The 18,892-nt window shown below is 33.2% G+C and overlaps 1 protein-coding gene across 12 annotated transcripts in view; it reads right to left on the bottom strand.

Annotated features, from left to right (window-relative positions):
* Positions 1 to 18,892, bottom strand: part of LOC143249272 (microtubule-associated serine/threonine-protein kinase 3-like) — a 192,348-nt gene that overhangs the window by 39,906 nt on the left and 133,550 nt on the right. For 8 of the 12 annotated variants that reach the window (XM_076498816.1, XM_076498817.1, XM_076498823.1 and 5 more), the window contains 2 exons: positions 6,242 to 6,270; positions 5,631 to 5,707 (listed from right to left, as the gene is read on the bottom strand). In XM_076498816.1, coding sequence (XP_076354931.1) covers positions 5,631 to 5,707; positions 6,242 to 6,270 — 106 coding nt within the window. Of the gene's footprint in view, positions 1 to 5,630; positions 5,708 to 6,241; positions 6,271 to 15,492; positions 15,782 to 18,892 lie in introns of all 12 variants that reach the window. The other 4 variants (XM_076498822.1, XM_076498820.1, XM_076498827.1 and 1 more) reach the window with 2 other exon arrangements.

Below are 18,892 nucleotides of genomic sequence, written 5' to 3'. Positions count from 1 at the left end.
GCGGAACACAAATAAAGTGGGCAGACGAATTTTAACTCTATGCGCTGATATCTTTGTTGTGTAGAATCTCTGTATTAAAATAATTTTAAACTGAAGAAACGTTGCTAACACTTTCAAACTCACACTTAGATGTGTAGTTTTCATTTTAAGTAGTCACTGAATTCCCACTTAGCTCAATTAGTCGTTTAAAGTAGTCACCGAATTCACACTTAGCTCAATTAGTCGTTTAAAGTAGTCATCGAATTCACACTTAGCGCTTTGTTGATAGTTTTAAGAGGGCACTGAATTTGTACTTAGCTCCTTTTAAAGAGGCACAGACAACAACTTACGTTTTCCTTCATTAAGTATTACTTTCCGATATTTTTTGTACTTGAGTTTTGTCATCGTTACAATATTACAAAAAACTCAGAGAACCGAAAACAAGTGTTTCTTCGTCGTTAAATACATCCAGCGGCACGGATATCCCATTACGTCGCTTTGTACTTAATTCACCATAACAAAATCGTTGTTAGATATTTACGATTCTTTAAGAACGTTCTACGTCAATGCTGTTTTGTAAACCAATATCGTACAAACACATTTGGCTACAGTGTAAAACTTCATAGTTGAAATGGCTATCAATTGTCACATTAATCTGTTTCCCAATCAAACAAGATATATCTTCTTTTCACAAGAAACATCACTGCTGAGATAAACAGTACGTTCAATAACTGATCGAACATTTTGGAATAAACACATCCTATCTACGACATCGAATAAAAGAAAACAAAGATGACAGCTAATCAAAAAAAAAAAAAATTTGCATATGTTAGTGGTATACATTATTGTCGAACTTAACCTCGGTAACTCCTCTGTCTACCTTTAAACGAAACTGCTTTAACCATATTGCCCGAAAATTTCACTTAACCTTAACAGCAAACTTACTATTGTTATTTATTCGATGGCCCCCACCTTAGCTATTCACTATAAGGTTTGAGGACTTTAACGCTAAAAATCGAATTTCGATACCCACGGTGAGCAGAACACGCACACACACCATTGTGTAGCTTTATGATCGATAACAAACAAATTATTCCACAAAACGGTAACAAAGACATCTTTTCTGCTAACCATTTATACTTTTATGTATGAAAGCTGTCATCCTACCTGCGTTATCAAAATAAATGGTATTTGAACTACAGAGCCCAACCCATGAAGATAAGTAGATCTCATCTAAAACAAAAAAATAATTTCCAGTCCCTGTGTCTCTGCAATCCACTTATACACTGTAAAAACACAAATCATTATTTATCTGAAGACACTTTAAAAATATTAACAGCTTACTATTTGCCAATGAGTTATTGATCAATTAGTTTTTACCCTTCATATAAGCACCACCATTTCTAGGTAAAACAACAAGCTCATACGAGTTAAAGTTCTTTCAGTTGTAGTATTATCTTATGTGTATATATAATTTATATCTAAATGAAGTTACATGAATAAACAAAATGAGGAAGGACTGCGTTAAAAACGGCAAATCTCAGCCTCTGATTAATTATAACCATAAAATATTCAAGCCATAAACCAAAACATATTAACAAAAAATTAATTTTTTTTTTAATCACTGCACATTTTATTTAAAAAAAGGGGATCCCATGGTACAAGCTACAACGTTGCAAAGCCAGGATCAAAAAACGTAAAACTGATCAATTCTTGTATATCTAGAGCCGTTAGTTGATGTACAGTGCGAGCTGCGAAATGACCTCCAACTACCTAAACGTACTAAGTAATATAATATTATGAACTCGGTGGTCCTTTTAATATATTCGCTATATTATTATAATCGAGATAACTTCTATACATACATACATACATATATATATATATATACACAAAAAAAGATATATAAAAATAAGTTGTTTAAATGTGCATTATGTGTAAAATACTCAGAATGAACAACAATTCTGAAATGCTTCTGGTGTTATATGATGGGTAATAACATCTCCGTAGCTTATGTGATACTTCCCACTCAACCACCTAAATTACGATTAGGCAACCAAATGCTCTAAAAATAAGTAAGTAAAATGTATAAAAACGTTGAAAACAAAACTAGTTACATAAAATTAATAAGGCAGGAATCTAAAATTCGTTTCAAATGTAAATCATGCACTTTAAATAAAATTATATTTAAAAGCCTGATTTTTGTTTTCCTTGTTTTGAATATCGTTCAAAGTCGTCCCTAATTTAGCACTAAAAATCTACACAGAAGGCATCACTATGCATCGTCGACTTGCGGATCACTCATTTATCAACAGATAGCAGGATTTACTATCACGTTACAAAGTCCCGACTGCTGGAATGGCGAGCATGTTTTGTGGGACGGGGATTCTTACCCGCAACCCTCAAATTGCGGGCCAAACGCCCTAACCACCTGGTCATGCCGTGTCCTTAAGCCTTTATAAACATAGTTTCACTGAATGACCTTTTTACCAAGTGCGCGCAGAATAAAAACACAAAAAACATGATAATAATAATAATAAAAAGAATTCTGTCGATACAATCGTGAAGGTGATAAGAACGTTTACAAGTGAAATTTAGTGCTTGTGATTCGTTCTTAACCTTATGACTGGTATGACTTTTTTTTTAACATACCGAAATATTAGAATACAAATACGTTTTTTTTAAATTATAAGTACGAAGTATTTTAATTCCAGCTGTCATTGACTCTTCAACGTAACATAATAGAGTTTGCACAGCTAGCACTAAGATGTTTATTTACATTGAGTAATACTACAAGTTATATCGCAGTTACTCTGCCCATAACAAAGTAAATGACTTATAGTCTTCAACTTTCAATAAGCTATTAATATATGCGTTTTATTTGTAGTTATTTTAACTCTTTGAAACCAAAGTCTTACACTTACTTATGTTCGTATATGCACCACGGGAACGAAAAGCGACTATTTCAGGTAAAATATTTGGCTACTTTGTATTTGTTAGCCGCGGGTGAAAAAAATATTGCCTGTTACGCTCTTTAGATAAACCCGATTTAATAATAATAAAAAAATATATCAAAATTCATTTAGCCTGATAATTCTTCATCATTATTTTTTAATATGCATTTTGTTTTCTTTCGTAAATTTCGCACAGAGCTAAACAAGGACTATTTGGGCATAACGGAAACTAATGCCAGACTGATAGATTGAGGGAGGCAATAACTACAGTCCCAAAGCGCGTTTTTGTGGTGAAAAACCCGACCCAGAAATCCTTGGATGTATATCCTAGAATGCTAAGCCTGACCTAATTTGTCCTGGATGATCACTATTATACTCTAAATGTGCATGAAAAGCAATCATTTTATAAGAAAAAAACTTTCGTTTCCAAAATACGTTTTCCAGATATATCCGATAATACAACTAAAACGATAATTTTAGTTTCAGTCTTTTCAGAAATAAAACAAACCTTCGATACTAGCTCTCCTAAAATATAGACAAGCTTTTTCTTAATTAAACGTGTTATCTCGAAGTATGGAAGAATCACAGATATACCCCAGCATAGCATGATATCTTACATCACAACCCACTATTTGGTTTGCCATAGTTGGGGCTTTGTTTCTTCAAAACTCGCCTTTAATAATACTCTAGAGTTGGTACCATTTTAGTTTTTATAATTCTCTCTTTTTAGTAGTTTTTCAAATCCAATTTCAACGATATTCTTATATTTTATCTGTAAGACAAATATTTTGACACATTTTTTAAAATATTTTCAGACGTTTCTTGGAATTTAAATTGTAATTTTTTTTTCCTTTGATAATGGTTTATTTGCAAGTTCTGGTCAGATATTGAACAATTACAGTAGTTGGAATGATATAAATAAGCTATGAAATAACCAACACCACCAAATAAAAACTAGAATTATTACAACCAACGCAACCTGAATGTAGTTTGATTAATTACAATAATTTTCTTATTGGTTTATGATGCTATTTTTTTCAGTACTTGCAGTCGACACTAGTGTCTCTACATTTGTGTACCTATTGGTTGTTCGTGTAATACGACAGATTTCGATTAAGATATCACAGTATATATATAGACACACACGTTCTGTCCTGTATTTCTTCTACCTTTGATCTATATTTTCAATATTACATATAATATTTCGTCTTGTCTTTACTGGAAAGCATCGGTAATTGAAACCAAGCATGCAAACCAAATACCGATGTAATTTTATTTAAGACATAATATTTATTACCTCTCTGCTAAGTTAACATATTCAACTGTCAACAAAAAAATCTCTCTCTGATACGCTGTTAGTTTTTAAAGACTGGAATCATACCACTCTGTCTTGCAGTGTTCCAGAGGGTGTGCACTGCTATTACAAAATGTCACAGCATATATTTCCCTCCCATTTGGTGGGGTTTTATTAAAGGTTACCGACGATAAATCTTTTTTTTTTCCACTACTGAGATCTTAATTTAAAAGTCTGCACCGAATCTTTTATCAAAACCTATTTTTTCTTGACAAACATAGGATTTAAGTAACTTGTTTGTTCAGAAAAGGGGAGGGGGAATAAAAGGCTGAAATAAATCAGCAAGATAATAACGAGGTATAAATACAACCTGAAAATATTTTTCCTTCCTACGACTCGCAGGAAAGTACTTCATTTTCACATGATAAATAACAGATGACCAAAAAATGTATGGGCGTTTTGTTGGTTGTATTTCCTTATGCAAAGATAAATCAGAAATTGAAAAGATCAATGAACAATTAATAATTCCTTTTTGGATACATTTTTACTTGTCTCTAATTAGCAAAATTCCTTAAGGGCTAGTCGCTTAAAAACTTAAAAGTTTATCTTTTTTATACATGCCTTTATGAACCTACAGATAAAGTAAATTAAAAAAGCGTTGATTTACATTTTACGTGCTACATAGACATGATTTATCCAATCTCAAAAACATTTTAGTCTGTTGAAATAAATTTCGGTTAGCTGCACTAATACATTAATAACGAACACTAACTCTTCAACTTTTTTATTCGTAGCATTTTATCACTAGAAATTGCAAAGTCATCGAAACCCACAACACGTTTGACATTACTTGCAAGTAGAATATATTCTGTTAATACATTTACAAAGGTTGTTGTTGCTGGTAGCTGTTTTTTTTCTTTCTTTTTAGTGCAAAGCTACACAATGGGCTCTATGCGCTCTGCCCACTGTGGGAACTGGATCCCCAGGTTTTACTTGTAACCACTGATACACTGAGGAACCCATTTACAATGCAAAAAAAAAAAATCTTTAAACAATGTTTAACTAATAGACAATGCAAGCGAACGTAAAATCAAAGGGATATATCAAATTCATCAGAAGATCCTACAAAAGGCATCTAAATATTTACAGCTTTCCATGTTCAACATTATTGAATTTGGCTGTGAATTACATGCAATAATGGATTTTACGCCATAGAAAAGTTATTCCGTCATTTCAAGCAAAATACGCTTGTCTCACTCAGAACGTCGATGTACTTATATGTAAGATAAAAATTAGAAAATTATGCCATGACCATAAAAAAAATTCAAAAATAAACATCATGGCGGCCTCGTATACTGTAGAAAAGTTTGTTGTATCGTTTACGTTATGGATAAAATACTTACAGTGAGAAATAGGCGAGTGACAACGAGGTAATGTTGGTGACGTGCTACTTATAATTGGTTTTCTTGTCGTACAGCGGCTGAAAAAATACAAACTTGATTTATAACAAACAGAAACCAAGCTACAAAACAATCTAATTAAACACAACCTCCAGGTAACATTCCTCAGAGAATAGAAATTCATTAGTGCCTAATTGGATTGAAAGTATCGTGCCTTGTGCCGATTATTCACTACTGTTTAAGTGTTATAGTTTCACTCTAACGCTGCTCACACTCGCATAACAATTTGATACAAAACACAACATAGAAAAACATTTGTGATATAATTAATTTTATCGGCTTCCTTTGATTAAATAACCCTGTGTTCTAAAAGAAAAATGAAAATATGGATAAGAAACCTTTCAAAATGCATTTTAGCAGAGTTTACAAATGGAGTTTACACTTTAAATTTGCAAAGTATCAACATCTCATGTCAAATACAATTAAACCTACAGAAAGGTAATAAATGTGATAAAATGTATTTTAGACATAGCACAGATATAGATAAAAAAAATGACATTAGGTTCACGTCTGAATACTGTTAGAACACAAATGTTCAAGCAACATTCACTTACCTTCCTCTTCTGGGCATATTAAGCTCTTTCTGTAATGATAAAAATAAACTCGCTTAGACCATAATAAGTCAGTCAGTACACATAAAACTTACATAGCACATATAGTATCGCGAAATAACCATACATAAGCCGTCACTGTTGAATATACACATACTGTCGTAAAATAACCACAAACAAATCGCCATTGTTAAACTTGCACAGTGCATACTGTATCGTGAAATAGCCATAAATAAACCGTCACTGTTAAACGAACACAGCACATATATTGTATCATTAAATAACTCTAAATATGATTGTCACTGTTAAATACAAGCAATTATCTGTGGTGTTAAACTGTTTTTTGTTCATCGCATTTCAGTAGTAAAAGGACGTACTTCAACCAGTTTATATTTCAGTTTCTTCACTAATACAGTATATAAAGTCTTTTTGTAAATACCCTACTCGGAGACAACACAAAATACTTTGTATGAACTTGTCTTTTGATTTGCTTTTCACATATCATTTCAAGAGTCATTCGTTAAGCCTAAGAAAGCCGAGCAGAAGAAAATTTTTATACACACGACAGTAACAGAAACATAATGAGGGTTAAAAGTAATACTGTTGACATTTGATTGGTCGTTAAAATGATTAGTTAAGCCCCACCCCTTTTTTTCTTTTTAGTAGAATATAATCGCAAAATATTGTTGCTTACTTTCATTGGCATTTGGCTCAAGTGGCTTTATCCTGATAAAATATACCTATACGTACATTTTAAGTTTTTGACGTTGGTAAGTTATCTAATATATTGTATTTCTTTCATTAAGTTTTGTGTTTAACTGACTGGTTTCTCTTGATACTCTGGGCCGTATTGAGTGTACGATTGGGACTAATTTATCAGTCTTACTACGTTCATAAGCTATTTTAGCCTTAGTTTAACAGTGCTTCCGTTCTCAGTTTAGGTCGGTCTGTTTGTTTGGAATTAAATACAAAGCTACACAACGGATTATCTGTGTTCTGCTCACCATGGGTATCGAAACCCGGTTTCTAGCGGTGTTAGTCCGCAGACTTACCCCTGTGCCGCTAGGGGGATAAGTTTAGGTCTGATAACTTGCTTAAACCAACAAGGGAAGAAACTGAAAGGATTTTTAGTGAAGTGCAAAATGGTTTTGTACGACTAAATGACATATACAATGACAAACTTCAAAATCAATCCGGGAATTACATAAGTATTTTTTTTTTTTCTGATTGACATCTGTGTAAATATTGTAATACAGCCATGAAGAAAATAATAATTTATTTTGCCCATTAAACTACACAATTTTAACATTGTATGACAGTAACGGTGTGAACGAAATATTTTTTCGCCTATTAAATGCCATCCAGTTGATATTGTAACAAAAGTGTTTTCCTATTAAACGACGTTATGCTAGCATTGTAAAATAAACGCGTGAACGAATATTGCTTTTGTCCTACTAAGCGCCATCTGTTAACATTGTAAGCGGATGAGTTGGTTCTCTGGTATATCTCCGGATTTTGAAGCTGGCAGCTTGGGTTCGAATACGTACGATACAACCAACAGTCCATGCATTTTTAGCTATGGGTACATTATAGGAAAGACAGTCAATGACTTAGCGTAAATGCTAAAGTGCTGATAAGTGGTTGCCTTCCTTCTGGCCAGTAGTTCTAAATTACAGTAGGTGGCAGATGGCCTTAATAGCTTTCCATAAAACAGAAATTGTAATGTTGTAATAAAGCTGTGAAGTAGATGATTTTTTGAACCTACTAAGTACGTTCACTGCTTCCAACAAGCTACATGGACGTGTGCTGACATCAATAGTTAACACAGTTTAAATAATATGCTTAATTTCATAAACATATTTCTGTAGTAACATTAAATATACAACTCTTGAGATATTTTTCAATGCAAATACTTATATGATTATAAAGAATTTTTAGGCTTCGTTCAGGTACCTATCTCGGGTGAGATGTTACGTTCCGACAGGTACAATACTGCGCAGTAATACCACCATTTCGAGAATTATCGCCCAGCAACCAAAAATCAGTGCGACGTGTAACGTACTTTTACTAGTTATTTTGGAACAATACAAATGTGAAACATGTTTTGTAACATTAATGTAGCTGAAAGTCGTTAAATAATAAACAAATTGAAAATGTACCACAGTTTTATCTGATATTTTCCCCCATGGAACGAGTTTGATAATACTCTTAGATTATTGTGTTACTACTATTCCAGTAAAACAAAAGTAAAACAACTGTTTCTATATTTTCTCTACAGGTTTCTGAATCTTTCTATGTTGTGAACAGTCATTTTTCGACTTCACATTTTTTTTTCGTTTATAATTTAAATACGATCAGTCACAGTTCAAATGTTTACACATCTTATAATGTAATCGATATTATATTTGATACATAGTTCGATGCTTTGTTGGGTGACCTGACGAGAACTGTTTATAAAGTTAATAATAATAAATGTTTAATTTATAGATATTTTATGCTACGAAGTTTAATCACCTGCATTCTGGTTATTGATTTTCGATCTATCACTTGATATGACAGATACGATGAAAGTATTTCAATTTTCATCAATCAACAATATAATACAAAAACAATTTTTTTTCGTCATAAACCAATTATAAACTTTATAGTACCATCCGCTGGTGACTTATAGAGCTGCTGACCTAACCAAAGTTACAAAGTAACTGTTTAATTAAACTTCATGTTACCAGGTTGCGAAATCATTAGAGGTAATATTCTACAAGTCACTCATTTCTTGTCCATGGCGCGCGATTCAGCAGTTTTGACGGGTGGTACTCAACTCGTAAGAAATTATTTGAAGACAATTGTTTAGCCAAGTGCAAGTTACAAAACACAGCATGTTAGGTAAATCAGCACGTATGTTTGTTTACACGTGTCAAATTAAATTCCTAGTTATCTAAGTAATTAGTTGAAACCAACGTGTTTGCTCATCAACATGCACTTTCCTATTCCTGTTCTGTGACACAATATAACTTCACAATTATTGAGATAATCCACACTTTTTGGGGTTTAGAATAGATAAATGTTTTCTTAATTGCAAATGTCGTCGAGTGTTATAATTTTAGCCACTGATTCACAGGACTTCATAAAGCCTGTACTTAGTACTGGATCATAAATACAGTCAGAACATACCATCCACAAATATGACAAGCATTTGAAACGGTTTTTCACCTTCAGGAAATAGTATAAAATTAATAACATTTTCGCATGAGAAAATTCAGAAATAGTGCCCATCCTTTCCTTGATGAATCACGACAGAAGAGCTGTACTGTTACTCAAGCAGACAGAATCAGACATTATGGAGTTGATACAAATATCCATATGATGAGTAATGGTCAGTATGTTGTTAAAAAGTCTAGAATATCCAAAACCGTTTTGATCGTTTAACTGTATTGATCTTCAATTGACATTCGGAGTCAATAGTTAGGTTGTACAATCGAAAATCAACTGTTATGTTCAGACTCAAAGTTAGAAAATATGCATAAATATTCTATAGAATAACGTACATCTTGTGTAAAACTACATTTAGTGTTGTACTCTAAACGATATTTCTATGATCCGTTACATTATTCTTTTCACATATAGTTAAGACCAGGCAAATAGCCCGGCATGGCCAGATTAAGGCACTCGACTCGCAATCCAAGGGTCGCAGATTCGAATCCTCGTCGCACCAAACATGTTTGCTATTCCAGTCGTGGGGGCGTTATAATGTGACGGTCAATTCCTCCATTCGTTGGTAAAAGAGTAGCCCAAGAGTTGGCGGTGGGTGGTGATAACTAGCTGCCTTTCCTCTAGTCTTACACTGCTAAATTTGGGACGGCTAGCGCAGATAGCCTTCGAATAGCTTTGCGCGAAATTCAAAACAAACAAACAAGACTAGACAAAATATGAACGTATTTAACAAAGTGGCATACTTGTATATAACATTTGTGGGGAACGTCGGTGGAACCTTATCTAGGTTAATGCTTTGCAATACTAATGTAGTACTTTGAGTTACTAACAAAAGTGTTACTAGCAAGCAAGCATTGGGAACTATCCATGTAGCTTAGTTGGTGGAGCTCTCGCCACGGTCTCGAGATTTAATCACAGGCGAGTAAGTAACAAATACCACACTAATATGCTACTCGATTATAAACGTTTTAATCATTTGTTAGTTTCTGGAGCTATCCTATTTACCTTGTTGCCGTGAAACTATCACTTCTCTGGCACGATAAAATTGGCTAATGACAAATTTGTTTGGTAGTTCAATGCTGACGTTTTACGGCCTTTAAACTTGTCTGTTACCGCTTTAGTTTATGGTAAATGAACTAAACACATCTTCTGTAGCTATTTGGTGGTTCGATTCTAAAAGCAGGATAACTTTGGGCTGCTTTAAGAACCTGTGCACGTATTTTTCTTCATTATAATCTATAATTTAACTTTCATGGTGTTGAAAATAGTGTTTTTATTCAGACGTAATTTAGAAATCTAAAAGAATGATGACTTGATAATTAGTTATATTTATTTCTCCTAAAAACACAGAAGCCAGTTAGATAACACTTAAAACACCTTAACGTCTATAAATATAAAATATTATCATTAGCATGGATTACTAAAAGGTCTTACAAAGCTTTACATTATACACCGGGTGAATGAAGAAGCTAACCACCCTGCTTTCATTCTTAAATGCCTTTAAAGCGAAACGTGAAAAGACTAAAAACTTCAAATATAACAGTTCCACCGTCGTCTATATAGACATTAATATGCGTAATGAATTCTGGAGAGTTGAGAAAATGCCATTTTAATTCTGCTCACGAAGCTGTTTCTTTAGCAAGTAAATCCGCGGCTTCACTACAGAATACAAAAATTATAGAGGTCACTGTAAACTGCTACTTTCGTGAAAGATAATAAAGGATTGTTTTATACTTCGAAGTACAAGAGAGCTGGAAACAAAAATATTTTGTTCAATATATTTTAAAAGAGCGTCTAACATTCGCAATTTGTTTCCTGGATGTTTTGTATTCTGCGCGAGTTTTTAGCAGCTTGCCGGCGTAACTATGTTTAAAATTTACGTTACCTTTCTATATATGGTTAGTGTATAATTAAAATGATACCCTTGATGGTGGGTCCTTTTGTTCGCATTTGGAAATGATTTAAACATTTTCTTAAATACTTTGTTTCTCAATGTTTTCAAAAGTTCAAAAACAAATAGTGTATTTTTTTAGAAGCGCTTAGAATAAGTCGATTCCATTTCACGCTGTAGAAATTTGGAAATAAAAAATCAAATCAAATTTAAAAGATATTTAAAAACTACAATTGTAAATTTTGATTTTTTATTACAAGTTTTTCTAAATTCTAAACTTCTTGCAGAAAATAAAATATCTGTACGATATTTAAGTTTGTCACGATATTGCTAATAATTTACAAATTTAATTTAACGTTGACCAATCAATCATTCTCAAAGGTCTCGGAGACCCCCCTATTGTATCAGCATCTTCAAGACTCATTAAAAAAATAAAGAAATAATACTATATCAAAATGGTTCAAAAGTAACTGTATCAGTTAAAACATTCCGGAATCGAACTAGAGAAAAGCCAAATAAACCTGTCACAATCATTGCTTTTAAATGTTTGTTTCTGGTTACTTTTAATCATCATATTTCTATTATTTCTTTGGACAACATCAAAACACAAAAAAGAAGGAAGTTACGAAGTTGCCACACAACGTCATTTTTGGTCAATAATTTATTTAAGTCTTAGCACTACACACAGTTCGTTACCTTCCAACCCAATCAGTAGTTATATTACGAAGTGCACAAAAGCCACAGAAGTCAAAACTGAATCATCGTATACTAGCGTAACCCAAATGTCATCCAAGCAGTAGTGGTGCATGTTTTCCTTATAGCAAGGCCATATCGTGCTATCTGCTGAGTCCACCAAGGGGAACCAAGTAGTCTTGAAACCACGGGTGAGAATTAGCACATTACATGATATTAATGATTCTTGTAATGCAGTATTTGGATACTATTTTTGATATTAACATGACTATGTACATCACGCAATTCAAACTTAAATGTCTGTTTTTTACCAAAGCTTTATATATTCTTCAGTTTTTCAAATGTCTTCTCCAAAAACACTTATATATTAAGACTAATCTTGACGTTTAATAAAAAGCATAAACAGTATCTTATGTTTACTACAAAATAGATGTTGCGACTCATCCGATGTCGTCATCAGTGTTTTAAATTTCATTAAAAATGATATGATAAACAAAAAGTATTTTTCTTTAGATATTCATCATTTTAGCCGCAGAGGATTATGAAGTTAGATCTCAAGATAATATCTAATACATTTTTCCTCTCCCTCTGTTTTTTTTTTTTTTCGTATTTGTTGTTTTATACCTGGGTATATCAGATACGTCGTATATGATCTCAAAAAATTTCTTTTTGCTGCCCCGATTCAAAGAACTGGTTCGATATATATAGTTAGGATATCTTCGAATAGGACAAGACACTATGAGAGGTAGTCTGGACAGACCATCATACCACCACGCCTTCAGTTTCTTATCCAACAATGACGGCCAGGTCGTGACTCAACACGTACCTCTGGTAAGATGGGATACTATATATCGTGTGCATTCTCTGTAATTATGGTTTGTTATAAACTTAGTATGTGATTTTTAAAACAGTTCATTCCATCTGTCTACAACTTTTTTTTTCTTTACTCGGGTGTTCCGGGTTAGCTGGTTAGTTGTTCAGATCGCTGACGGTATTACTGATAACTGTAAAATGCCTACACACAAATGATTCGTTGACCACGTTCTTCCGTAAGAACAGCACCAGGAACATTGACGGTATTCTCGTATTTGTTTGTGTGGTTTACATTTCGCGCTTACCTAGTTACACGAGGATTATCCACACTAGCCGCCCCTAATTTAGCAGTGAAAGTGTGCTTCTCTTTTAACGACGAATAGTGGGATTCAACATACATTATAACGTCCCCACAACTTAAAAGGCAAGCATGTAGGACGATGATTAGAAAACGCGACCGTCAGATTACGAAACATGCGCAGGGTCCGTTATTACAGTAAACTTAGAATAAAGTTCAAGCACTAAAAACAACATTAAACGAGCTATAATAATCAATTTTGGTTCGAGACGTCCGTGATTTAAGTCTCTTCACAATAATGATATCTCAACTCTTTTTAAAGTTACCAAGTTACTGTTGTCTTGCGCTAAACAATTGCTGATATATAGCACTTTTATATCAGTCAAAACTGAATCATCTGAAGTTCTGCTTGTTTTTTTAATTAGGAACAACTTGAGGTCTCGAGACACACACACAACATTACAACTTATTTACTTCAAATAAGTAGATAATAAATGACAAGCATAACGAATAAGCAAGAAATACAAAATAACATTTTTTTTGTTCACTTACATAAACATAGCACTTTTCTTTCATAATATCTCAAATATTTTTGTACTTGAAGCAATAACCTGTATAGGATTAATTTTTCAGTGAGTTACATACTAACATGCGCCGATCAAACAGTTGAAGTACTCATAGGGTTAAATTGTTGGTACTGTTAATGCCAGCGGGAAGAGGAGAGAGTCTGTATGGTACTCCTTTTTAATAACTATCGTGTAATATTGCTATATGAGACAAAATAGTCCGATTTAACTTTCTCTGTGAAGAAGCGCTTATTTTTAATTTTCGTAAATAAACCATGTTTTACGCATCCATTCCAAATGACAAATCATTAGCATATAGCTGGCCAACACGTATGTCATGTGGTATAAATTACATGTTTTTTCTACTTTTTTTAATGTACTAAAATGTAAACTCACAGGATGAAATGTCCTTCAAATTCGCTGTCACCTTAGTTGTTACCTACTGGTCTCGTAACCTGTATTACGTAGTGAATCACACAGAGCTTCAACCGTAAAAATGGCGTCGAACTAGGCGAGTATTCACCGATTTACGTATGTGCAATTAACGTATATATCAATATTCAAAATGTAATTTGAAACAATAAGAAACGGTATGAATATTAGAAAATTTTATTTCATCTATTTGTTTCCTTGTTCCGGTTGCTATACTGTCTAGACATAGCACATCAAGAAGAGATTACTTAATATCGTTTGACTCTCTACCGTCGTTCCGTGACAAGATCGAGAAAATACTGACGTCAGTAATCTGACTGCTTGTTTGTTTTCTTCGTGAATTTCGCGCAAAGCTACTTGAGACTAGAGGGAAGGCAGCTAGTCAATACCATCCACCGCCAACTTTTGAGCTACTATTCTTACATCAAACAGTGTGACTGACTGTCACATTATAACGCCCCAAGGCTAAAAGGACGAGCATGTTTCGTGTGAAGGGGATTCGAACCCGCGACCCTCAGATTACGAGTCGAGAGCCCTAACCACCTGGCCATGCCGGGCCCTACCATGACTAATCGCGACAGAAAATGAATGCAAGAAATCTGTGACTCTGGGTTAGATTTACTTTTCTGTTTAATTCGGTCAGTAACTTTGTTGTCAATAAGGAAAGCGAACATTGAGAAAATTAATAAAAATAGTTTACAAGTCTGAAACCAAGCCTATTAAAAAGGTGCATCAGATTATTAAAGATATTAATGGAGCTGGAAACACGTTTATTCAGTTGATAACTTAAATAACTGACACAATAGTAGGTGTTCCAAACGTCACAATAACAATGTTAGGAGAAGTATACTTTCGCTAGAGTTATAATGGCAGCATTTCTACCACTACATCATAACAAACATATAACATTAGCATTACTAATACTTCATCATAACACAAATGTTAGTGTCACTAAATCACAACATATAGATAATGATAGCATTGTTACAATGACAGTACCACTACGTAACAATATCCAGTTAATAATCACTAAGTCAACACAGTGGTATTTAATCATTATTACCACTATATCAGAATACACTTTTTAATGCTACATTGTTAATCTAGCAAACAAAAGTAAAATATCCCTTGTAACTTTTAATAAAGGATACAAACACATACTGGCACAATAGTATTTGACATTAATACAAGCTGTCTTCCCTCGTGTGGTTATTGTAAATGAATAGTATACGAGCATATTTAAGCTCTGTCACATAATTACTCACCTTACAAAGTTAGTGGAGGCAAAAGTGAGTCAAGTTACATTAAAGTAAAGAATAAAGAAGTAAGATTAAAAAGAAAATCCACTCACCTTGAGCTGTACTAAGGAAGAAAGAGTTAAAGGTAATGCTAATGTAAGACTGCGTTTTCTCATAGTTCCTTCCCCTCCATTCCGTCGTTTGCTATTCCCTGTGCTTGATGAAGCGCCATCTTTCGTCACACTAGGCTGTCTCTCAAGGTTTTCCAAGACCTTCTTATCCCGAATATCGGGATTAGAGTCCGAAAAGTTCTTTTCTCTGTCTGCTGTCGCCATGACCTCTACCAATTGTCCTGTCCAACATCTCTAAGAAGTTTGACGGGCACGTCGTCTGTTTGGAAAACTAACATTAAAGGGACCAACTGAATGAAAGTCAGATGTAGACTTTCAACATCTGAACTCAATTTCTGCTCCTTCATCCTATTTAACGTTGTTTAGTGTCACTTGTTTTAATACTTCCGTTCATCACGAAACCCATAACCTCGTGGTTAGCTAACTATCCGTTTTTTTTTTTATTTCAAACATCATATGCCGTTACCTATTGTTAAAAAAAATCCTTTACTATTTATAGATTTTTGGATAAATGAATTATTCCATTTTTGTTTGTTTTTGGTTTTGTTTCGTAGATCTAAAAACGTATTTTTTAGAAATATTTTGTGATTTCATTCTCGTTGTTTTCGTCCTATTACAAAAAATACACCTGATTTCTTATTATCATCATCTTAAAGATGTAATATAATATTTGGAAATAAATGACTGTTTAACGCTAATTATATATATATATATATTAGAGTTATTTTTTTAAGCACCTGTTTCCCTACTTCGATGTTTCAAATATGTTTTCAGTCAAATTAACGCGGTACAAACGAACCGAAACATTAAACTAATTCAAACTATCTGGAATAGATGAAAGATTACAGTTCCTGACGTTTTATCTCACTCTGACCGTTACCAATCCTTTAATAAAACCATGTACGAATGTAGAAATTTCTCTTGAACCCGATTAGTTAATACTCAAGAACTTCAACTTTATTGTTTATTTATTTAGTAAGGTGGTCAGGAGAAACCTCATTTCTACAAAGCAATTTTTCATGCATACACACACACACACACACACACACAACATAAATAAAGAACAAACTACATGTAATTCTTAATCTTAGAAACCTGCTTTATTTATTTTGGGTTAAGCCTTCTTCACATGAATTCCTTTAATAATATAGTGAAATAACTGTCAGATCGCCCCCCCCAACTCAACAATATTGCAGCTCTGAATACCAAGGAGAAATAGGTTTAACAATGTTTCAGTCTATTTATTCCTCTCAGGTTAGTTTTTTTTCCTCAATTTTTCACGAAAAGTTACGCATGAACACTGAAACAAATACACTACAGCGCAGGTAACTAATCAGCAGATCCAACCGCAAATTTATCGGGCTACTCTTTGTCTGACCAAATAACGGACGTTGAATATAACTGTCACAGCACGACCATGGCTCTAGAGAACAGAACACACTTTACAGACACGAGATGGGGGTCGAGAATCCTTGGATTATACTACGACCACTATGCCATGAGAAGCCTCATTATGAATAAGATTACAGAAACCCAATTTAACAAAGAATACTTCCTATTATTCCTGTAATAGTTGAATAAAAACGTTTTGATGTGTCTTTCCTTTTTATTTAGTCTACGTCGTATTTCGTGAGCACATGATGTGTGCGTGTGTAAGAAATATTTTACGAGCACGTGATGTTAATATTCTTCGCACACGAGATAAGGACAACCAGTTTGTGTCAGTTAAATCATTAAATTTATAATCATGCACCCTCTATAGAAACAGAGCATAAACGGAAGTGACGTATGATATTGTACATATTTCATTCATGTGCAAGTTAATATTTGTAAATAAAGTAACCGATTCTTGTTAGCTTGCGAAAGGTAAGTTAATGTTTGCCTTTATAAACTTCCCTATCTAATATCATAAATTGAAAACCAGTCCAATAACTCGTCAAAAAATATGAAAAATTTAAAACCTAAACTACGTAACATTTATTACAGATTTATACATATATCCTACAATTGGTCTATTAAGTCTAAGAATTAACGTATATATAATTTTAGCGTATACTCACATTCATACGGCTCACAAACACCACATGAAAGAGACTATTAAACAGAAATAGCCACCTTGCCAGATATATATTTGTTTGGTTAGATATTTTGTGTGTAAACGGCAATGATCTTTTAAAAAAAACAAATGTTTCATACACGTGCATTATAATACTTAATAATAAAAGTAACGTTTGAAACTGGATATTTTTTTACACCAGCGCTTTCCGTTTTTACAAGTTAAAGAACTGATTTATTTCGTCTTTTTCTCTTTTTAAATGTGCTTGAAACAACCTTTGTTGTATCTGGTAATAATAACAGTGAAAAATTTGATTAGTTATTATATGAACCTGTCCTTAAAATAAAAACAGTTCTGATTGGACAGTACATATATCTGTCATTAAATGTTATAATCATGACAAGTGCCAAGCAAAGATAATTTGTAATACTGGGAATATTGTAACACGGTCTTGGAACAATTAATACGTACTTCTGGCCGTTTAAAGTTTATTACTGATATCAATATCCAGTGTGGGGATAAATGCATTAACGCAATAAAAACATCAAATGTCTTGTATTACGCACACCTTATTGTAAACAGCAATATTTAGTTTCATTGCGTATCAAATAACTGGCTAGTTTATTTTGATATTAGACAAGCGCGAAGACTCGATTTAAACGCTTATATTCTCGTTTTCACTATTCTATCTCGTTTATCTCCATATAATGAAGTTGTAGATGCCCAAAAAAATACATAGTTGTAATTAAAAGCAAAATGCTGAAAAATCTGAAAGTTAACTTATAATAATTTTGTCCATTACAGTGTCGTGTATCGTATAAAATATAAACAACAAACTTTGAGGATAACTTGAAACTTCCAACTTTAATACCTGAAAATTGGTTTCACATCATGAAATTCAAAAGTGTAATGAAACTTTAGAAATATAATTTCAAGTGCAGACAAATACTACTGTTTTCTTTCGAACGTTATGTTTGTGTATGTTTAGCAGCATCACCATAAGAGCTGAATATATATGTAGATGTATAAAGTTTGTTTCTTGGAAATATTTCATTACTTCGATTGTTTAGAGTTTTTGTTCGTTTGTTTTAGTGCAAAGCTACACAGTAGGTTAACTGTGCTCTGTCCACCACGGCGAATCGTATTTTGGATTTTAGCATTGTAAGTCCGAAAATTGCAGCTTAACCATTAGAGAACACATATGGCGTAGACAGACGAGATATGTAAGATATATAAATAATTTAGTGTTTGTGTGATCTTTAAATAATTGAACAACTGGCAAGACTATTCAAGAATTATCACTGGAACCGATTGTTTCAAATTCAC

Source organism: Tachypleus tridentatus, chromosome 4 (genome assembly GCF_004210375.1).
Source record: "Tachypleus tridentatus isolate NWPU-2018 chromosome 4, ASM421037v1, whole genome shotgun sequence".
Classification (NCBI taxonomy): domain Eukaryota; kingdom Metazoa; phylum Arthropoda; class Merostomata; order Xiphosura; family Limulidae; genus Tachypleus; species Tachypleus tridentatus.
The sequence above is the reverse complement of the archived record's forward strand: the minus strand, read 5'-3'. Positions and strand labels throughout refer to the sequence as shown.